Below are 24,000 nucleotides of genomic sequence, written 5' to 3' on the forward strand. Positions count from 1 at the left end.
CACCCTCCTTTTTCCGCCCTCCACCCTCCATCCTCCCTCATTCCCTCCCTAATTGCCCTCTAGAAGGCAGCTTCCCAAACGATCTCCTTCATCGCATCGCTGCCCCCGCCATTCCTCCTCTTCCTCCTCCAACACTCCACCGCCTCCTCCTCCTACTCCTCCTCCTCCTACTCCTCCTCCTCCAACACTCCACCGCCTCTTCCTCCTCCTCTTCCTACTCCTCTTCCTCCTCCCTCTCTTCCTCTTGCGGCTCCTCCTCCTCTCCCTCCTCCCTCTCTTCCTCTTGCGGCTCCTCCTCCTCTCCCTCCTCTTCCGACTCCATCTGTCCCCACCCCTCTCTTCCTCCTCCCCCTCTCCCTCCTCCTCCTCCTTCCTCTTCTCCCCCTTTTCCCTCCACTCCCTCTTCCCCATATTCCCCATATTCCCCTTTACCTTTACTTTCCTCTCCTCCCTTTCCTCCTCCTTTTTTTTCATTCTTCTTCCTTTCCCTCTAACTTCTCCTCCCCCGATACGTCTTTCATTTCATTTCTCTTTTTCTCTTCTTTCGTTCCTTGTCCTCGCTTTTCTTTATTGTCCCTTTTGTCAACTTGACCTCTGCGTTATTTGCCATCTCAATCAAATTTGGATCTTTCTCCTCTTTTTTTCTCCTTTATTCTCTTTCTCCTTTCTTTTCTCTCCCAAGTATTTTTTTCTCCTTTGTCTCCACCCTCCCTCCTCCTCCTCCTCCTTCTCCTCCTCCTCTTCCTCCTCTCCTCCTCCTCCAGATCCTTTTTTTGCTTCTAGTCCTCTTGCCCGTCCTCCATGTACTCTTGCTACTCCTCTTCACCTCCTCCTCCTCCTCTTCCTCCACTTCCTCTCTTCCTCTTTTTCCTCCTACTCCAATTGTCCTCTGCTCTTCCTTCTCCTTTTACTACATCTGCTGCTGCATCTCTTCTTCCTCCTCCTCTTCCTCCTACTCCGCCTCCTTCTGCACCTCCTCCTCCTCCTCCGTTTCCTCTTCTTACTGGTTTTCTTCTTCGTTTTCCTCATTTCCTTCCTCCCCTTTCTCTCTTTTTATCTTTCCCTTCTCTTTCGTTTTCTTTCTTCGTCGCCCTCCTCCTCCTCCTCCTCCTCCTCCTCCTCGCTCTGCATCTTCTCCCAAAGTTAAGGTCCTGTTTCCCCCCCGCCCCCCTAATTCCCTACTCCCGCCCCCAACACTCCGTCCATTTATCTTCCCGTCATCCTCCCACCTTCCTACTCTCCCATCTCCTTACTCTCCCACCTCCCTACTTTTCCATCATGTTCCTATTTCCCTACACTTCCTCCCATCATCTTCACATCTCCCTACCCTTCCTCCCCCCCTCTCTCTCTCTCTCTCTCTCTCTCTCTCTCTCTCACACACACACACACACACACACACACACACACACACACACACACACACATATATATATATATATATACACATATATAATATCTATATATACATATATAATATATATATATATATATACATATACATACATATACATATATACATATATATATATATATATATATATATATATATATATATATATATATATATATATATATATATATTGACACCATTGCGGCACGTTTACTCACTCGACATTTTCGACACAGGTCTTCCCCTAAATCTAGTTAGGTTACTCTTCTCCCCTCCTCTCCCTCTCCCCATCCATCTCCCCTCCCCTCCCCCTCCTCCTCCCCACTCCTCCTCCCACTCCCAGTCGGACTGCCCATCCCACATCAACACGAGCCTCCCCCCCCCCCCACCCGCCACCTCTCTCCCTGGAGTGACTGAGTCTACACTTCATCCGCACCACAATACGGCGTCCTTGATGGACGCAGTTTCTTAGCCATAGCTTTTGCAAATGGAGCGTAAAATGTCCTTGATCTTGGACTTCCCCCCCTCTCCTCCCCCCTTTCCCTCCTTTCCTCCTCCTCCTCCTCCTCCCCGTCCATCCCCTCCTTCCCCTCTCCCCCTCCTTCCCCCCTCTTGATGGGCCGCGGATTCATATTCTGTTCTTCGTTGGTTCTCATCTGCTCACGCCCATTTCCACCTCGAAGGTCGAGTCTTTAGGGGTTGTCACACTAGGCTATTTTTCCTCCGACATCCTACCTCCAACCTCCATTTGAATAATTAGAATATGACTTCGCTTACAGTATGTCTAACATTCTTATAGGTTTATAATATCTTAGATTATCATTCAGCTTTGCTATACATGACGGAAAGATAATTTTGATATTTGAAAATTTGAAAACTAGAATATTGTTACCAAAATCGTTTTAACTCAAACGAACTGTCGGTGCTGGCGAAGCTCGTAGAAGCTCAGTGTGATAACCCCTGTTGAGGTTATATAATATGTATATATATATATATATATATATATATATATGTCCAGAAACCTCTTACGCTGACATCCACTCGAACGTCACTCGATGTGTTTGAAGATGGAAGAACTACAACTACAACAGCAGAAATAACAAAAACTACCACTACAACATCACCTTTATTGCTGCTACTACTACTACTATCACCACTGCTACTACTACCAACACTAGTACGACTATTAGTAATGAAACGACGACTACTATTTCTCATCATCATCATCCTTCCGCTTTTTTATCACTTCTCTCCTCACCTCACCTCCCCTACCTCCCCTCCTCACCTCCCCTCCTCCCCTCCCCTCCTCACCTCCCCTCCTCCCCTCCTCACCTCCCCTTCCCCAACTCCCTTCCCCCACCTCCCCTCCTCACCTCCCCTTCCCCACTTCCCTTCCCCACTTCCCTTCCCCACCTCCCTTCCCCACTTCCCTTCCCCACCTCCCTTCCCCACTTCCCTTCCCCATCTCCCTTCCCCACCTCCCTTCCCCACCTCCCTTCCCCACCTCCCTTCCCCACCTCCCTTCCCCACCTCCCTTCCCCACCTCCCAACCTCCCCGCCCTCCTAATTCCCCTTCGTCGTCTTCTCAACGTCACTTCTTACATTGTCCTAACCCTCCCCTTTTCCCCTCTCTCTTCCCCCTCTCCCCCCCTCTCCCCCTCGGCTTTTCCGTCAGCCAATTTTCCTCTTTTTCTTTCTCCCACCTCCGTAGGGATCTCCTAATTATCTCTTCGTGGCTCGTCCCCCCCTTCCCCCTCCCCCTCTCCCCCCCTCCCCCACCTGCATTCCTCCTTTGTTTAGTCTTACCTTCCTCTCCTCATCCTCCGTCTCTCCCTCAAAATCTTACCATTTCCCTCCACCTCTACTGCCCTCCCTCCCCTTCCTCCCTCCCTCCCTCCCTCCCTTTCCTCCACCACTCCCCCCTCTTCCTTTATTCATTTGACCTCCCTCACTCACTCACGCCCTCCCTCACTCCCTGCGTCCCTATCTCCGGCGGGCCTGAAAATTCCACTTTTTCCGACCTGGGTTCCAGGAGCTTTCAGAGACGACGGGGGCTGGTGTTGGAAACTGGGTTCTTTGCAGTAACAAGATTTTCAGTACAAATGGTGAATCCCCTTTACTGCCGAGAGGGTAACGGGGAATGAAAATGAAACGAGGACGAAAATAAAATGAAAATAAGAAATAGAATAAAATAGAATTAAGATGAAATAAAATAAGAAAATGAGGGAAGCAAACGTAGAGGTGCCAATGACTTGAATGAATAAATATAATAAATAATAATAATAAATAATAAGTAATAATAATTATATTAAATACAAAATAATAATATTAGATACAATAAATAAAATGACATTTTGGTATTTGTAAACTAATTTTTTTCCTCTTTTCTTTTTTCAGCCGGACGTAAGTGTTGGTGTCGTTATTGGAGACGCTTTCTCCACCATCATGCCTCTGCGCATGCGCGCTATGTGCGCGCAAGTGTGAGTACACGCAGTTGCCAAAGCAATTTCCCGTTTTTCTCAGTGAAACGAAGATTTTAATTTTCAACCTTATATTAATTTTGGTTCGTAAATGTAATATTTTATGATTTTTAAGTAAAATAAAATGCAGTTATTGGTTTAATACTGCGCAATTACAATTTCATAAAAGAAAAATAGAATTTATTATTTTGTTTGTGATTGTCATATTTCATCAAATCAAAAGTTTGGTAATGGAAATATTAAATGACGATCCGAATTTAATCAAGTCTGAGAGTTACAAATACCAGATAAATAAATAATCGCTCACCATTCGAAGTCTCTGCGCGCGCAGGTGGGCGGGGCCTCTGTGACGTCATGTCGACTGCAAGAAATTTTCCAACAAAGATGGACTACTAATCCTTATCTGAGGAGGCGTTTCTCTGAACTGAATAAAATCGTCTGGCGGCATCTAGATACTAGATAACACATTCACCTGAGTGACATACTTGTTTAAAGCTAAAGGAATCGTTTTAATAGGATTTTTTTCCCCATCTCAAAGAGATCATATCTGGAACTTTTGCCCGTTCCTTTCAATGTTCTGAACAGAGAGCAGACATGTAGCGTCTTTCTCTTCTTTTCTTCCAATAAGGGAAAAATCCAGATTTTCTAATCCTAATACAGTCTGTCTGCTACGCTTGAGAGGCCAAATTGGTTTGTGTTCTTTGTATTCTCTCGATCTAACCTTTATACTACATATTGATTCCAATATGGGTCGGATAAAATTCTCTTTTATTTATTATTCTTATTCTTATTATTATTGTTGTTGTCTTTTTTTATTATTCATATTTCTTCGTTTACAGAAATCTACAATCTCTTAGTTCATCATTCAGCTTTACCACATATGACGGAAAAACATTTTGATGTTTGGAAATTTGAAAAATAGAATATTGTAACCGAAGTCGTTTTTACTCGAACGAACTCGCAAAGGTCGGCGCTGATGAAGATCGTGGAAGCCCAGTGTGATAACCAACTTTTGAGTACATTGAGTACATGCATTGAGTACATAACCAATGGCCTCTGTACTTTTGCCCCTTTCCACTATATGTGTATATGTATGTATATATATATATATATATATATATATATATATACATATAATTATTATTTTTTTTTTTTTCCGACTCCTTCGTTATGGACCAAACGATCTCCTGTGTGCGTGCGTGCGTGCGTGTGTGTGTGTGTGTGTGTGTGTGTGTGTGTGTGTCTGGTGTTTGCGTGCCCCAGATACAGAGCGGAAGTGAGTTTAAATCACTTCCCGGTTTAATTCATACAGTGTCGTTGGATTTGATATATGTATATGTGTTGAATGTGGGGAATTAAAAGATGAATTGAGGAACGGAGGTGGGGGGGAGGACGGTAATTCTGTCGCCGCTGGCCGATGCTAAGCCGCTGATTGTGTGTACGTGTGTGCGCATGTGTATATGTGTGTACATGTGTATGTATGTGTGATTCACTTAGCCACATATTATGAAATTAAGTTTTTATTGTATTTTTTTCTGTCAATTGCGCATTTGTTTTGAACTCTGTAACACCCAGGATAAATGTCACCTTTGGAGCATTGATTACCGACGTTGGGTCTCTTCCCCAGCCCTGTACTGTACTTAGTGACACCCCTACGGACCAGAGTTTCTGTGGGGGGGGGAGAGGGTGGCACTTCATAGTTACACGATTTATAATAAGAATTATGGATCAAAGAATGTAAAAATTTGCGAAAATATAGGGGGGCCACAACCCCCTTGTCCCCCTGAAATTACATCTTTGAATCTACGCTCATTTTTTTTATAATTTATTGATTTATCTATTTGTTATTATTTTCTTTATACAACCACTCCTTTCTGTTAACCTCCCCGCCTCTTCTTCAGCGCGGTATAAAAAAAACATGTCATCATCATCATCATCATTCTCATCATCACCACCACCATTATCATCATCATCATCATCATCATCATCATCATCACCACCATCATCATCATCATCATCATCATCATCATCATCATCATCATCATCATCATCATCATCATCATCATCATCATCATCATCATCATCATCATCATCATCATCATCATCATCATCATCATCATCATCATCATCATCACAGAAGTGTCAGCCCGGACCCCTATACCACCAAGAAGTGAACTCTACCACACCTCAATCCGGCGCTAGCCAGAATAAAGTCTGTAGAGTGCGTCACCGTAGTGGGCGGGTGGGTGGGTGTGGGAGATGGGAGTGCTCAGGCATCATGGCGGATCGGGGTGGTAATTAATGGAGGGCCCCTTCAGGACTTCACCCGAGGTCGTTATCTTCGCACCCACACTGTTGGCACATGACACACTCCCTGTGGGAGGTTAGGGGGGGGGGCTATCCACCCAGATGACTAAAATCGTCTGGCGACATCGAGAATTAGTGATCATGAAGTTTTTTTGTTTTTTATTTGGGGGGGAGGGTGAGAGTTCTCCCTCAATTGATTAAAATCGCCAGGCGACAGATACGATACAAAACGACCGCTTCTGCGACTTTGGAGAAACTCGCAGCATCATTCTTGTATCGTATCTGTGCATGTCTGTATATGTGTGTCTGCGTGTCTTGGGTGAGTGGTTATGTTTGTGTGTGTGTTTTGGTTTGCATGTGTGTGTTTGCTCGTATTTGTGTATTTGTTTGTGTGTGTATGTGTGTGCTTTCGTTCGTGTGTGTTTGCTCGTATTTGTGTGTGTGTGTGTGTGTGTGTGTGTTGGTGTGGGTCTGCATGTGCGCATATGTGTGTATATATACAGTGTGTGTGTGTGTGTGTGTGTGTGTGTGTGTGTGTGTGTGTGTGTGTGTGTGTGTGTGTGTGTGTGTGTGTGTGTTGGTGTGGGTCTGCATGTGCTTGTCTGCATGTGTATGTGTGTGTAGCTAAAAGATAAGATAATGTTAATTGAATCATGAAAAGCAGACAGTGCGGTACTATATTGAGAAAAAAAAAATACTCCCAGCTAGGATCTTCCTTCCTTCCTTCCGCCTTCCGGGACGTAATTACAGACCCAGCAGAAGCTAGAAAGTCGCCTTCCAGCATTATCTGCGCTAGTAGCAGCGTAGCAATAACAACAGTAGCATCTACAACGACACGTATATTAGCACAAATAACAACAAAAACAACAACATCAACAACACCACACACAACATATATAACTGCACCAACAACAATAACAGCAACAACAAAATCACCAACAACAATATCAACACCTAACGCCATCACCACCACACACGACATATATAACTACACCACCACCACCACCAACAACAACAACAACAACAACAACAACAACAACAACAACAACAACAACAACGTTTTCGTTACCATTGGCTGAAAGAAGCCCGCTCCTTCAGTCTGTGATCTATTCTCACCACCCCCTCCCCTCTCCCCCTCCCCTCTTTCCCCTCCCCCGCTCTCCCCCTCTCCGCTCTATCCCCTCTCCCCTCCCTCAACCGAATGAAATCCCGTCAACTGACAAAACCAAAAGGGCCAAATGTCTCAAAAAGTAATTTTTTTTTAAATCACGCGTGTACAGTTGCCAGCAGTTATACAGTTGAGAAGACGAATTATTGGACTTTGTTGTTCGGACTCCAGTCTACGCGTGGTTTTGGGGGAAGGTGTGGACCCCATTCCTCTCAGGAACAGAAGTGAACAAAGAAAATGTGCGCGCGCTCGTGACAAACTACTCTACAGCAGTTTTCTACACATTTTGTTGTCACCATAAATCAAGTCTACAACACTCTCTTTCCCTTCCTCTCTCTCTCTCTCTCTTTCTCTCTCTCTCTCTCTCTCTCTCTCTCTTTTCCCTCTGTCTTTCATTTTTTTCTCTCTGCCTTTCCCTCTGTCTTTCGTTTTTTATCTTTCTCTTTCCCTCTCCTCTTTTTTTTTCTTTTTCTTTTTTCTTTCCCTCTCTTTTCCCATTTTTCTTTTTCTTCATTTTGATTCTCTCTTCTCTTCTCTTTCTCTCAGTGTGTCCTTTTTATTTTTTCTCGTTATTTTTTCTTTCTTTTTCGCTCTTTTTATTTTCCTCTTTCTTTTTCTTAGCTCTTTCTCTTTATTTTCCTCGTTCGTTCTTTCTTTTCCTCTTTTTTACTTTTATCTCCTTTCTCCTTTCTTCTCTTTTTCTTTGACTCTCAGTTGTACCTTGCAACGCCTTCGCTACGGAGACAAAAGCCTTCTGCTGAATAAAATCTTTAGGCGTCAACTAGAAAGAGGTTTTTGAAAGAGTGCACGACAGCCTGGGGACGGTGGGGGGTGGGGGTGGGGGCGCTAAGATGTCGTCTCGTTTCCTTTGGCGAACTTCGTGTTTGTTTTGGATGCCTGAAGGTGATTTTTTTTTTTTTTTTTCAGCCGAGTGAAACCTCTACAGATGTCAGAGGAAGTCTATCTCCATTTATAATTTGGCGCCTGAAATCGATTTTTTTTTATTCTTATTGAAATTCGTATTATTAATACTGTTGTTTATATGTTTGTTTATTTTTTATTTATTTTATTTTATTTGTATTTATTTATTTTATTTATTTATTTTTATTTATTTATTTTTTTGCTGAGGATGAAGGGGAGAAGGGAGAAGAGGAGGAGGAGGAGGAGGAGGAGAAGGAGAAGGGAGATGTGGAGAATGGAGAAGATAAGAAGGAGGGAGAGGAGAAGTGAGGAAGAGGAGGAGCGGGAGGATGAACAAAAGGGGGAAGAATCGGGTGAGGAGAAGGAGGGGAGGAAGAGGAGAAGGGGAAGGATGAGGATGATAATGAGGAGGGCAATCAGGAGGGGGAGAGGGAGAAGATGAAGTGTGGAAGAGTGAGGATGAAGTGGAGAATGATAGTGAAAAGGATGATGAGGAGGAGGAGGAGGTGGAGGAGATAATGAGATGGAGAGAAAATGAGGAGGAAGAGGAGGAAGAGGATGAGTGTGTGAGAGAGGATGAGTGGGAGAAGAATGATGAGGGTGAGGATGAGGGGGAGGATGGGGACGAGAGTGAGCAGGAGGAGGATAATTAGTGGGAGGAGGAGGAGGCGTAGTAGTTAGAGGTGAGTATGGGGACGAGAAGGAGCAGAAGGATAATTAGTGGGAGTAGGAGGAGGAGGAGGAGGTGTAGTTAGAGGTGAGGATCGATGGCGTCTGAAACAAGAGAGGATCGGATTGCGCAAGTGAGGAGCAACGACTGAGGTGACAAGTGTTTGCTCTGGCTGGAGGAGGAGGCCACCGAGTGTCGAGGGCGAGCTGGGTCAAGGGTGAGCTGCCTGGAGGGTGAGCGTCATCAAAGTCGAACTGCGTCTTTGAGCGATGTCAAGGGTGAGTGAACTCGAGTGTGACCTGCGTAAAGGGTGAGTGGGATCGAGGACGAGATACGACGAGGCTGGGCGATGTCAAGATCCACCCATTGCGAAAAGCGTTTAAGTTGAACTAGGTCAAGGGTGAAGTAGGTCAAGGGCGAGGTGTATCGAGGGTGAGCTGGGTCGAGGTCCAACTCCATCAAGGGTAAGACGTATCAGGGGCTGACAGCGTCGAGGGCGAGGGCCGTAATACACGCGAAGGTTAACCTCGAAATCAAAGGAAGATGTTTCAGGGTGGAGGAATCCATCTCTCCACAGTGGCGAACTTGACTGATTTTATTCTGGTGAGTGACACATGATTTTAATCAACCGAGGACGGAGGGGGTTGGTTGGTGAGACATTACATATTATATGTGTATATATATATATATATATATATATATATATATATATATGTATATATATTATGTATGTATATATGACAAGAGGAAAATCATGGATCAAGTAGAGGAAACCATCCAGAAATGTAAATGTATAAAGCAGGGCCAGAACAGACTAGCTTCAGGAAGGTTGTCGATGATTCCTTTCAAATAAAGATATGGAGAAACTTCTAAATACAAGGAGAATGGGTAAAAGAAAAAATGTGTATATATATATATATATATATATATATATATATATATATATATATATATATATATATATATGCAAGCAATCACATCACCGTGATACAAAAAATGCAAAGTAACCACAGGAGAAGGGAAACTTATAGACAGTAGTCTACAAGTTTCCCTTCTCCTGTGGTTATTTTGCATATATATATATATATATATATATATATATTTATATATATATTATATATATACATATATATATATATATATACACATATATATATAATTTAATTTAAAACTTTACTCCTCCACAAAGAAATTTACTCTTTTAAATACCAAATATATATACATATTTATCAGTATGTGTATGTATGTATGTATGTATGTATGTATGCATGTATGTATATGCGTGTGTGTGTGCCTGTTCGCGTGTGTGTAATTCAGACTGAATGAATGAGCACCCGGCAGTGGAATCGAACCGAGGTCCGAATGATATGCCATTGGAGCGCTCTTGACTTCTCTTCCTCCTCCTCCTCGTCCTCCTCCTCTTCCTCCTCCTCCTCCTCCTCCTCGCGAGGTCCTCGCCCTGCCCTCCTCCCGGAGTTGACTCACACAAGATCATCATTACATTAACTTTCAGGGAACTATCTAGTGTAGGTCATATGGTCCCTTGCAGTCTCTTTAATTCCTATGTTCTTATGAATATATGGCTGTAGATTCCCAGATGGTGGACATGTGAAAAACTAATAATAATGAAATAAAGATAAAATAAGATTGAAAATATAATCGATAAATAAATAGAAATAAATAGAAATAGATGGGTAAATCAAACAGAAATGAGTTGATTAATTAATAATATAAATAGTCACTACTATTACAATTATAATTTCTTTGTTCTGTTTTCCCAAGCTAAGAGGTTGACATCTTTTGAAATACCATTGGCACATATTGAAACAGATAATAATAATGATGATGATGGTGATGATGATGACGGTGATGATGATGATGGTGGTGGTGGTGGTGACGGTGATGATAATGATGATGATGGTGGTGGTGATGACGATGATGGTGATGATGATGATGGTGATGATGATGGTGACGACAGTAATTACAGTAACGACGGTGATGATGTTGACAACCTTGGCGCCAGTCATCCAACCGTACCAAGCCAGAGGCTGTATTGTACCCCCAAGGGGTAGACCGGCGATCCAGCATGGGTCCTTCAGGTCATGTTCACACTAGCGGTTTCAACCGCCACGGTTTCATCCTCGGCGGCTCAATTACAATGCAGGTCCATGGAGACGTTCACATACAACTGCGCAGTTTCTCCTTGTCTATACGGTACCGCCGCGGTTTCCGCGCGGTTCAGACCGCTAGTGTGAACAGGGCCTCCAGTATGGAGGTGAGGAACCAGAACTTCCAAACTGGCCATGATTTGAGCTGTCTGACCGGACTGTAGGAATAGTTACGGGAAAAAGGCCTATTTTCCTCAGAGTAGTGTCAGGTCGGAGGGAAGAGTAGGATCATCATCGTCGTCATCATCATCATCGTCGTCGTCATCATCATCATCATCATCATCATCATCATCATCATCATCATCATAGTCGTCATCGACGTCGTCGTCATCATCATCATCATCATCGTCGTCATCATCATATCATCGTCGTCGACGTCGTCATCATCATCATGATCATCATTATCATCATGATCATCATCATCATCATCATAACCACCATCGTCATCATCATCACCACCACCTCCACCCTATCCCCTACAATAATGACGACGACAACAGGAGCAGGAGGAGGAGGAGGAGGAGGAGGAGGAGGAGCCTTGGTCCCCCAAGTGAGGGCAACCACTCGTGACAATGTCTCCACAGCTTCAAACCAAACCACTTCAGAGTCAGGAAGCAGCAGCAGTAGTCAACCCCCTCCCTCAATTCCTCCCTTACCTCCTCCTCCTCCTCCCCTCCAGCCTCCTCCTCCTCCTCTCACTCTCCTCTTCCCTTCCTCCCTTCCATTTATTGCCTTTCTTCTTTCGTCCCTTCCACCTTCCCCCCTTTCCCCTCCCTCCTGCCCTTCTCTCTTCCTTCTCTCTTCCTTCTATCTCTTCCCCCTGCCCCTTCTCCCGTGAGAGAGAGAGAGAGAGAGAGAGAGAGAGAGAGAGAGAGAGAGAGAGAGAGAGAGAGCCACAAGGTCAAGGGTGGATCCCTATTGATTACTTGGCCCAAACTAACTCTCTCCCTCCCTCTCCTCTCTCTCTCTTTCTCTCTCTCTCTCCTCTCTCTCTCTCTCTCTCTCTCTCTCTCTCTCTCTCTCTCTCTCTCTCTCTCTCTCTCTCCGTCTCTCTCTCTCTCTCTCTCTCTCTCTCTCTCTCTCTCTCTCTCTCTCTCTCTCTCTCTCTCTCTCTCTCTCTCTCTCTCTCTCTCTCTCTCTCTCTCCTCTCAGTGTCTCTCCTATTTCTCTCTCTCTCTCTCTCTCTCTCTCTCTCTCTCTCTCTCTCTCTCTCTCTCTCTCTCTCTCTCTCTCTCTCTCTCTCTCTCTCTCTCTCTCTCTCTCTCTCTCTCTCTCTCTCTCTCTCCTTTCTCCCTCCTCTCTCTCTGTATTTATATAGTTCTATCTTACGGGAAGGGGAGCTACGCTCGTAGTGTCCCGTCTTTGTATCTCGCAGTATCTAGTTTGCTCTTAAATTCATATATGGTTTTTGCACACACTATTGCTTCGTCCAATTTGTTCCAGGCATCCATCACTATATATGGAAAGCTGTTCTTTTTCAGGTCCCTTCTAACTGTCCTTTTTGAGTTTCTTTTCATATCCTCTTGTGTTTCTCTTATTCCAATTTAGTAAGTCTTCTCTATCAAGGACTTCCATTCCTCTCATGATTCTATAGATGGTCAATAGGTCACCTCTTTCTCTTCTTTGTTCCAGAGCCGGTAATTCCAACTTTGACAATCTCTCTTCATATGACAGTTTGGAAAGTGTTGGGGCCATCTTCGTAATTGCTCTTTGGATTCTTTCAATTTTCTTCATATTCTTTAAGTACTGGGTGTCCATAATGTCGCTGCGTACCCCAGTTTTGGCCTTATCAGTGTGATTAGTATTTATCTTTGCCATTTCTTCGTCCAAGTAGCTAAAGGACACCTTTATTGATCTTAGCAAGTTGTAGGTTTCTCCGACAATTTTATTCATATGTTTATCAAGTGTCTTGTCCTTTGTGATAATCACTTCCAGGTCTTTTTCAGAACTCACTTTCTTTACTTCCTTTGTACCGATTTTATATTGTCCTGATTTTTTTTTTTTTTTTTTTTACTTTTTCCAAAATCCATTACGCTACATTTCTTTATGTTGAGATCCACTTCCCACTTCATTCCCAAACCCTGTTTAGGCCTCTCTGTAGCGCCTCGTAGCCCTTTTCTGTACTTACTTTCCTCAAAGTTTTGCGTCGTCTGCAAAGAAGCTCATGTAACATTCTACACCCTCATCCATGTCATTAATATTAATAGCAAACATTATTGGATCCAATACTGATCCCTGTGGGGCACCACTAATCGCTTCTTCCCAAGTAGAACTCTTATCTCTGAGTATCACTCTAATTTTTCTTTCATACAAGAAATCCTCCATCCATTTTGATAGTTTTCTTTGTATCCCTCCTATGATTTCTATTTTTCTTAATATTTTTTGTGTGAAACGTTATCAAAAGCTTTTTGTAAATCTAGGAAAGCACAATCAGCCCAACCATTCCTTTCTTGTACTATATATGTTAGTCTTGAATAGAAATAGATCAAATTTGTGGCACATGACCTCTCCTGTGTGTGTGTGCGTGTGTGTGTGTGTGTGTGTGTGTGTGTGTGTGTGTGTGTGTGTGTGTGTGTGTGTGTTTCGCAGTTCCCTCTTCGGAAAACCTGATCTGTTTAAGGTCTTACCCCTGACGCCTATGCTTCCTTCCCAGACCTCTGCAGGTCTTTGTTTAGCATTGGTAGTGGTGGTGGTGGGGGTCGGTGATGGTGATGGTGGTGGTGGGGATCGGTGATGGTGATGGAGATTGGTGGTGGTTAGGTGGTGGTGATAGTGGTGGTGGGGATCGGTGTTGGTGATGGAGATTGGTGGTGGTTAAGTGGTGGGGATTGGTGGTGGTGATGATGATGATAATGATTATAATGATGGTGATCCTACTCCTCCCTCCTCTTCTTCCTTCTCCTCCTCGTTCTTTTTCTCCTCACCTCCTCTTCCTCGTTCTCTTTCCCCTGCACCTCCTCCTACTCTTCCTCCTTCTCCTCTTCCATTTCCTCCTCCTCCTCTCCTCGTTCTCTTTCTCCTTTTCCATTTCCTCCTCCTTCTCTCTCCTCTTCCTCCTCCTCCTCCTCTTATTCTTCCTAACCTTTATCCACCGCTTCTTCAATCTACGGTTGTCTCCATTTCTGTTCTATTACGTTGAATCTCCTTCCTACTTCCTTCTCCTTACCATATCCCTGGTTTAATCCGTGCTGTGTCCTTAACTTTTTTTCTCCCCTCTCCCCCCTCTTCCCCCCTCCCCCTCCCTCCCATGCGTTACACAATGCCTGCCTGTCTTCTTACCCCTGTACCTTCTCCTCCCTGTCTTATACTCCCTGTCTTGGCTCTTCCCTCTTTTATTCTCCTTGCCCCGGTTCTTCCGTGATCTATTCTCCACGTTTTTTTTTTCTTTTTATTCAAACCTATTGTCTCACCTTTTTTTCAAGACTTCATTCTTCTCGTTTTTTTTTGTGTTTTTTTTATTCACCCATACATTTTTTTTTATTCCCCCATACATTTTTTTTTTTTCGTTATCGTTCTACGTGCGTTTTGTCTTCTTCCTCCATGTCTTTTCCTTTCTGATTCTTCTCACCTTTTTTTCCTCCAATCTTTTTTTTCTTCTCCATATTTTCTTTCCTCGCTGTTTGTTCTTCATACTCTCTCCCTTCCTGGCTGTCTTCTTCTTTTCTTTTTCTTTTCCTCTTTCTCTCCCTTTCCTGTTTTATCGCTTTTGCCTTTCTTCGTCTTATTCTCCTTTTCGTTCTGTCCTTCTTCTCTTCTCTCTTGTAATCTCTCTGCTTCTTCTATTCCTTTTATCCAACATATTACGTATCCTCTCATCTTTATTTATTTATTTATTTGTTCGTTTATTTTTTGGGAATCTGAGAGGTATGTGTATCATCTTACCTGCTTAAAATGCCTGGATGACAGCCAAAATAATAATATACAAAATTCCAATCGCGAATTATAAAAATTCAATATATATAAGATTACAATTTGCCCTAGTAGTCTTGTATGCTTGATCCACGAAATGTTGTGATAGTTATGTGCTTGGCTATCCCCCCCTTGTAAGGAGGAAAAATACCCATTGGCATGCATGTACAGTCGCCACCAGATATAGCGAGACAGGGTAAAGAAGAAGGCTGTGGGGGGAGGGGAGGGGTAGAAGAGGGAGAGGAAGAGGAGGAGAAATGTGCTGAGCTCGGCAGACGAACGAAATTTCCCCAACTTTTCTTATTCTTCCTCTTCCTCCACCTCCTCCTCTCCCTCCCTCTCCTCTTCCCCTTCCCCCTCTTCTCCTCTTTCTCTTCCCCTTCCCTCTCCTCTTCTCCTCCTCTTCCCCTTCCCCCTCCTCTTCTTCCTCCCCCTCCTCTTCTTCCTCCCTCTCCTCTTCTCCTCTTCCCCTCCCCTCTCCTCTTTCCTCTTCCCCTTCCCTCTTCTTCCCCACCCCTCTCCTCTTTCATCCTCTTCCTCTTCCCTCTCTTCTTTCTCCTCCTTCCCCTCCTCCTCCTCTTCTCCTTGAACGGTGGTCGACAGCCCCCACGGCAGCTGTCCGTGACATTTTCACGACAAGGAGGGATGGATTGGCCCCAATGTGTAACTGGCTCTGCTCTCTCTCTCTCTCTCTCTCTCTCTCTCTCTCTCTCTCTCTCTCTCTCTCTCTCTCTCTCTCTCTCTCTCTCTCTCTCTCTCTCTCTCTCTCTCTCTCTCTCTCTCTCTCTCTCTCTCTCTCTCTCTCTCCCTCTCCCTCTCTCTCTCTAGCTGTCTGTGGTTCGTAAAGATTTATTTGGTGCAGGGTTGGGCGAGGGGATGGCACAGGATTTTCCATCTCGTCTATTTATTGGATAGACTTTATATAGAGGCCAGGATGGAAGCTTTCTCGGATGTCTCTTTACGTGCACATGCTGAACGCACACACACACACGAACATACACACACAGAGAGAGAGAGAGAGAGAGAGAGAGAGAGAGAGAGAGAGAGAGAAAGTTGAAGACAATACGTCTCTGTAGCGGTGATCGTGGTGATGGTGGTATTGGTGGTGGTAGTGGTAGTGGTGAAATCCCACGTCTCAGAATTGATTAACTTGTATCCTTCATACTCTCCTCCAGTTGACCACTTAACCACTGAAGGAATGATCCATACTCAAGAGCCCATAGAGACAGAGAGAGAGAGAGAGACAGAGAGAGAGAGAGAGAGAGAGAGAGAGAGAGAGAGCGAGAAAGAGAGAAGTTACCGAGGAGAGTAAAAGTAGTAAGGCTAAACTCAAAGATGAACCGTCATTTGTTGGGCTACATTTCGAGAGTTAAAAGGGGCTACTAACGGAAGCCCGATGTACACAACTCTTGTACTACATTTGTACTACAAAGGACGACTACCACCACGAGGTCTGGATTTCTCAACCATCAGTTTTGCGTTAACCTGTACAACCGTAGCACGTGGCTATGTGATATTAGAATGTCCTGTCCGAGTATGAGCAAGTATGTGGTGATGCAGTTATGAGTCTCATGACTTAAATAGAATCTAAGGACGCGGTTACAAAAGGACTAAGGTCCTGTTCACACTAGCGGTTTCAACCGCGGCGGGTCAGTGACAATGTAAATCAGTGGAGGCGTTCACACAAACGCGCATTTTTTCCTTGACCGTGCGGTACCGCCGCGGTTTCCGCACGGTTCAAACCGCTAGTGTGAACAGGACCTAACCGGTAGGGAAGGAGGTGGTCCTCGAGCCTCACGCGGAAGAGCCTCCTCGTCTTGGGTGCGCGCACGTGTCTTATCGCGCGATCCAACTCGGGCGTCTCGGCACACACTCCGTTTTCTATGCAATATCGGCCATGAAATCATCTCTCTCTTTCTCCTTCCATCTCTCTCTTTCCTTCCCCTCTTTCTCTCTCTCTCTCTCTCTTTCCATCCCCTCTCTCTCTCTCTTTCCATTCCCCCCCTCTCTCTCTCCTTTCCCATCTCTCTCTCTCTTTCCTTTCCCCTCTTTCCCTCTCTCCTTCTCCTCTTCCCCCTACGATAGCGACACCTTCTTCACCAGTTCCTCCTGTTGTCTGCCCCCACAGTGACAACGCCGGCAGTAGTCGGGGTCAGCCTCGGGGCCGCCTTCTTCCTCCTGCTCGTGGGGTCGGTCACCTGCGTGTGCTACCGACGAAGGAGCGGTCACAAGAAACTGACCGACCGCCCCGTCACCCTCCGCAGGCCGACGGCCGTCAAGAACCCGTCTCCGCAGAGCCACTACCTGAAGAAGTCGCCCTCGCCTACCGGAGCAGGATCGCCTCCAGGAGGTAAGAGATGGATCCTTTTTTTTTTTTTTTTTTTTTTTTTTTGGGGGGGGGGGGGGTTGGGTGGGAAGTCTCCCTTCAGTATGTCACTTCTTCAAAAATCCTCCTTTTAGAATACTTCCTCAAACATTCTCCCATTAGAATACCACTTCCTTAAAAAAAAGAATACCACTTCCTTAAAAAAAAAGAATACCACTTTAAAAGAAATTACTTCAGGATACCACTTCCTCAAAAGTCCTCCCCTCAGAATACCACTTCCTCAAAAGTTCTTTCTTCAGGATACCATATCCTCAAAAGTTCTCCCTTCAGAATACCACTTCCTCAAAAATCCTCACTTCAGAATACCACTTCCTCAAAAGTTCTTTCTTCAGGATACCATATACTCAAAAGTTCTCCCTTCAAAATACCACTTCCTCAAAAATCCCCCCTTCAGAATACCACTTCCTCAAAAGTTCTTTCTTCAGGATACCATATCCTCAAAAGTTCTCCCTTCAAAATACCACTTCCTCAAAAAAAAACCCTTCAGAATACCACTTCCTCAAAACCCTCCCTTTAGAATACAACTAAAAAAATCAGAATACCACTTCCTCAAAATCCCTCTCTTCAGAATACCACATCCTCCAAAACCTTCCCTTCAGAATACCACTCCCTCAAAAAAAAAAAAAAAAAAAGTCCTCCCGTTGGTATATCAATTCCTCGACATCTTTCCTGAAGAACATCATCTTCCTGTTAGAGCCTTGCGTTCTCAGCAACCACTTATCGAACATTAACTCTCTGACATCCATTAGAACATTGCTCCCCTCCCCAGCATCCTCTTTCGTAATATATGAACATTCTCCAACACCACATTTCTCTTACCACCCCTTACAAACTAATAAATAAATACATAAATAAATACACAAGTAATAAGTGAATGAATCAATAAATAATGCAGATTTGTCCGTCTCGGCAACTCTGTGTATGGCAACATCTTCATCCTACCTCCACCTGATTGGCCCGCGCGTTGAGCCTTCGACCGCGCCATCCAATCACGGTAACGAGAGAGATGTTGCCATAACGTGAGGTTTAGTATTGACACTCGCTCGGACGGACTCCTGCAGTGCGTTTTCTAAATGGTTCTCCTTATTTTGGAATTCTCAAAAATTCGGAAGTTCCTTTGAAATTTAGAACAAAAAATGTTTTCAAGAATATTAGAGACTACTAAAAAGCGAATCTGGTATCAGTTTTTTTTTTTATTATTATTATTATTATTTGAAAAGTTTTAGTTCTTAATATTGGGGAGTTCCAAGTTTTAGAAATTCACCAGTTCCGAACATAGAAAACTTCCCTCACTTTTCACTGTAACATAATACGTTTTATACATGAAAGACCATGTAGTGTGTGTGTATGTGTTTTATTTTGCAATCGTATACACATATGAAAATACAATAGATCAAGTGACACTTATTTCCATTGTAATCCTGTGTGTGTATTTATACGTTTGTATATACTCGTATGAGAGGAAAGGAGGTAGAGATAAAGGTATATAGAGAAAGAGATTAAGAGATAGAGAGGTAGAGATAAAGGGAGACAGAGATGTTGAGATAGGGATAGATAAAGGGAGATAGGTAGAGATACGGATAGATAAAGGGAGATAGAGAGGTAGAGATAATGATAAAGGAAAATAAAGATAGAGTTAGAGATAAATGAAGATAGAGATAGATGAATATAGAGGGATAGAGATAGGAATAAATCAAGATAGATAAATAGATAGAGGGATAGAGATAGGAATAAATATAGAGGGGTAGAAGGATAGAGGTGCAGAGAGAGAGAAAGAGAGGAGAGAGAGAGAGGTGAGGGAAGGAGAGACAGAAGGAGGGAGAGAGAGAGAAAGGGGAGAGGAGGAGAGGAGAGAGACAGAAGGAGGGAGAGAAAGAGAGGGGATAGGATAGGAGGAGAGAGACGGAAGGAGGGAGAGAAAGACAGAGGAGAGAGAGAGAGAGAGAGAGAGAGAGAGAAAGAGGGGAGAGAGAGAAAAGAAGAGAGAGAGGGAGAAAAAGAGGGGATAGAGAGAAAAGAAGAGAGAGAGGGAGAAAGGGAGAGAGGACTGTTAACTAACATTCCGCCCCGTTTTCTTCCTCCTTCGCCTCCGCCGATTCGGGTCGACCGCCGGCGACGCCTCCCCCTTCAGGCAAGTCTCCGGGCGGCGGCAAGACTCCGACGGGGACGCGGACACCTCCAGGCGGCGGCGGCGGCAGTTCGGGCGGCCTGGGCGGTGGGCGCTCTCCACGGAACAACACGCCCAAAACCCTCACGCCCACGGATGAGGTAAGTGTACGCAACACACGTTGACTGGTAATAGCTTAAAGGTACGTTTTCGTTCGGTGCGATTATGTTGTCGTTCAACGATGATCGTTAATGGCTCAACGATAATCGTCGGACGATTATCTAGAACCCCATTTTTTTTTTTTTTTTTTTTTTTTTTTTTTTTTTTTTTTTTTGTTTTTTTTTTTTTTTTTTTTTTTTTTTTTTTTTTTTTTTTTAGCCAAACATGATGATGCCAGCAAGTATCACACAGCACATCACACGCCATTGGCTGTGATAGTAAGCTAATTATCATCATCGCACCGAGCGTAACTACCTTAACTTTGGTTCCCTAAGACGAATGAAATCCTCTAGAAACAGCATCTGCATTGACGCTGTAAGGGCCATCACCCCAACTATACAAGCGAGTTTATTATTATTATTATTATTATTATTATTATTATTCTCGGCATTTTACTCCATCGTGGCGTACTTGAACTATTTTATTCTGGCTAAGGACATGATGCGATTCGATTCAGCTGAGGGGTGGGGGGGCGGACTACGATCTGAAGTTCGTCTCAAACGGTCGAGACCCCCTTCTGGTCATACCCCGTCATCCTTCAGCTTAAAAAAAAAAAAAAAAAAAAAAAAAATGTGTATGACCTTGTGTTTCTTCTTCTTCCTCCTTCTGCTGGTGCCTCAGGGGCGTCGCGCTCCCCTAGACGGTAACCGCGAACTGGACAAGGTGACCTTCGAGAACGAGCGTGACAAGCCGAGCACGCCCTCCAAGGAGGACCTCGAGCTCAACGAAAGGAACCTCTCCAAGGAACCGCCCGCGACCCGCCTGGGCAAGCTCCACTTCAAGCTACGGTAAGTCGGCGGTGAGCCAGCTCTTCTATCCTACAAAGAGGTGATAAAAGGAGAACAGGAGAAAGGTGGCAGAGTGGAATTAAATAAAATCAGCATTTACTTATTATATTTTACTTATTCTGTTTTATCTTATCTATTTTACTCGTTTATCGATTGATTTATTATTATTTTTAATAGAGACCAATCTCCACTCAAAAGTATGCTACGTGACTCTGGTCCGTAGGGATATCACTAAAGTCCCTAAAATATTAACTCCCTAAAAAGTGTACAGGATTCAGGCAGAGGATTTTTTTTTTTTTTTCCTGAGGGGTTAAACGGGTTGGAAGAGTTCAAGGAGAGAGAGAGGGGGAGGGAGGGGGAGAGAGGAAGAGAGAGAGAGAGATGGAAGGGGAGATGAAGAAAGATAAAGAGGGAGGAAATGAGAGGAGGAGAGCAGAGGGAGAGAGAGAGAGAGAGAGTAGGGAGAATGAGAGAGAGAGAGCAGGGAGAAAGAGAGAGAGAGAACTGGGAGAAAGAGAGAGAGAGAACAGGGAGAATGTACTTCTTCAGAAACGCTGACGAAGGAGAGGGCCTCCACTGTAGGTGCTGCTGGAGATGAAAGGAAGATCGGTGAGGAGGAGGAGGAAGAGGAGGAGGAGGCCTTAGGGAATGGTGGAGAGGGTGAGAGAGGTATAAAGGAAGTGGAAGTGGAGGAGGAGGAGGAAGAGGAAAAAGAAGTGGAGGAGGAGGAGGAGGGCTTGGGGAATAATGGAGAGGGTGAGAGAGGTATAAAGGAAGTGGAAGAGGAAGTGGAGGAGGAGGAGGAGGAGGCCTTAGGGAATAGTGGAGAAGGTGAGAGAGGTATAAAGGAAGTGGAAGAGGAAGTGGAGGAGGAGGAGGAGGAGGCTTTAGGGAATGGTGGAGAGGGTGAGAAAGGTATAGAGGAAGTGGAGGAGGAAAAGGAAGTGGAGGAGGAGGAGGAGGAAGAGGACTTAGGGAATGGAGTTGGTGAGATAGGTATAAAGGGGGAAAAAAAGAGGAGGAGGGAAGAGGAGGCGTTAAAGAGGTGAAAGAGTTACAGGAATAGAGATGGGAGTCATATTGATTAGCAAGAGGAGGCGCCTACGCCGGGAGACGCCTAGCTGCAGCTGACACCGTCACCCTTGCCCTACGCCCTCGAGCTGCCAGGCCAAGTGGTAGCCTCCGGTATTTGCTGGACTCGAACCGGGGTCCTTTCGTGCGAGCTGAGATCGAAACCAAGGCGCCACAACGGAAGGGGGAGAGGAGAGACCAAATGAAAATGGAGGGCAGAAGTGGAGGAGGAGGAGGAAGAAGAGGAGGAGGAGGAGTTTTTGAATAAGGTGTTATGAGAAGCATACGCTAGGAGGCGCTTACCTGTGGCCGAAGGCGTCACTCTTTCTCCTTATGTGTTCGGCCAGCTGGGACAAGTGGCAGGCATCAGTGACTGCTGGGAGATCGTTTTTGGTTCCGTGTGGAGGACCTTGGGAGAAGCGAGAGATCTCTCTGTGCGAGATATTTATTATACATGTTTATACAGTCAGTATTTCAGGGGTTTTAGTGGCGCCTCTATGGACAAGAGTCACGTAGCATTCGTTTATGATTTGGAGGTATTCTCCACTCGTTAATGTTGACCCATTTCTACGTCTGCTGACCCCCCCTCCCCCGACAACACAGACCTCTTTCTGCAGCTCCTTACCCTTCTCCTGGTTATGTACCAAAAGGTCTCTTCTTTTGTCATCCTTTACTACCTCTATGACTCGAACTTTGGTACGTTATTGTCCTCGAGGATAGAAGAGCTGGTTTCAAGGAAAATATACAACCTAACCCCTCCCCTCTCCTTTCGTGTCTCTCTTTATCTCTTCTTCCTCTTTGTTTCTCATCTCTTCTCTCTCTTTTTGTATAAATGTCTGTTCTGGTCCATCTTCCTTTCCTTCCATTCCTTCCCCCTCTCGCTGCATCACAGTTGAAAAGACTCTCCATGTCGGGAGTCTGGCCTCAGAGTCCCCAGGGAGTCCAAAACCAAGGATCGCTCTTGCTGCTGGGTTCCTCTTTTGAGGCCACGAGCCCCAAGTGACGTGGCCAGGGCTGGGCCACGCTCAGTGTCCAGAGCCGCTGCTATCATCATCTTCTTCTTTTTCTTCTTCCTCTTCTTCTTCTTCTTCTTCCTTTCATCTTTTGTTACCTCAGTCTGCCACTTAACGAAGGCTCTCTCCCGCAGATACAACTTCGACAAGAATGCCCTTGTGGTGACCATCGTCCGATGCACCGACCTGCCAGCCAAGGATCCGGCCCTCACTTCCTCAGACCCCTACGTCAAGCTCCAGCTCCTTCCTGACAAGCAGCACAAGGTCAAGACACGCGTCCTGAGGAAGACCCTGAATCCAGTGTACGATGAGGACTTCACCTTCTACCGCATCAACTACTCGCAGATACAGGTAAGGGGAAAGAAAGAAAGGTGAAGGAGGGCCTTGATTGATAGCGGTTGATAAAGACCAGTAATGGAAATGGGTGTGAGGGTGGGGTGTGTGTAGGGGTAGGGAAGGTATGTACCCGCATTTCAATTCCTGTGTCTTTTTTTATATTCAGTCTCTGGATTAATGAAGGTATTTATTGTGACTTCTGGACATAGATCCTGGATACAGGCTTAGTATATGCCCAATTCCAAGAACCCATTTCTTTCACATATATCGAGACTCTTACACACTCAAGCCCCTCTGTAACTTATATCCACCCTTATCAACAACACCCTTGTTAGACCTACTACCCTCCCTATTCACCCTTATTCTTCCTCATGCACTTTGATTTACATTGCAAAAACTCATGCAAGCATATACACTAACTTTAAAACACAATCATTTCACATTAACTTCATGTCCACATGTCAAATATTACAGTCTGTACATGTACCACATTAACACACATACACATGCTCAACAATGCAGAGGTAGCATTCATGGCCACTACTCCAGCAGTCTGAGTTCAATTCCCACCCAGGGCTGAAATAATTTCAGCATTGCTGCTGTGCTTGCAGACGCACACCCATACGCATGCATGCACACATGAATACACCTATATTTGAAAATTAATATCCACATGAACAAGATGCTTAAACATGGCACATGAAACATGGACTGAGTGAGGCATTTATTCCTGATGTTTTATCTACTAACTTTTTCAAAGTCAGTCGACAAAATGTCAGGAATAAATGCTTCACTTCCACACACACCTATATTTACTTATTAACTTGCTCAAACACTCACACATTTGCTCTCGGATTCAGTAACCCTATTGTGGCTGAGCCCCAGTTACCAAGTACGAGTACATGACCCCAGTGGTGGGATTAAAATTTTTTAACAACAGGTTCTCTCACTAATAGCATGCCAGTTTGTCTCAGTATAGGCCCAATATAGCCTGTATAAGCCAATTTTTAATAACCGGTTGACAGAGCTCATGAAATTCCAAGAACAGGATCGTATGAATTGATAAG

The 24,000-nt window shown here is 44.5% G+C and overlaps 1 protein-coding gene across 1 annotated transcript in view; it reads left to right on the forward strand.

Annotated features, from left to right (window-relative positions):
• Syt4 (Synaptotagmin 4) overlaps nt 1–24,000 on the forward strand; it is a 67,793-nt gene that overhangs the window by 35,046 nt on the left and 8,747 nt on the right. The window contains exons 6-9 of the mRNA XM_076200170.1: nt 17,142–17,363; nt 19,531–19,667; nt 20,347–20,513; nt 22,732–22,948. Coding sequence (XP_076056285.1) covers nt 17,142–17,363; nt 19,531–19,667; nt 20,347–20,513; nt 22,732–22,948 — 743 coding nt within the window. The remainder of the gene's footprint in view (nt 1–17,141; nt 17,364–19,530; nt 19,668–20,346; nt 20,514–22,731; nt 22,949–24,000) is intronic.

Source organism: Oratosquilla oratoria, chromosome 17, assembly GCF_046742065.1.
Source record: "Oratosquilla oratoria isolate Oo_2021 chromosome 17, ASM4674206v1, whole genome shotgun sequence".
In the NCBI taxonomy this organism is placed as follows: domain Eukaryota; kingdom Metazoa; phylum Arthropoda; class Malacostraca; order Stomatopoda; family Squillidae; genus Oratosquilla; species Oratosquilla oratoria.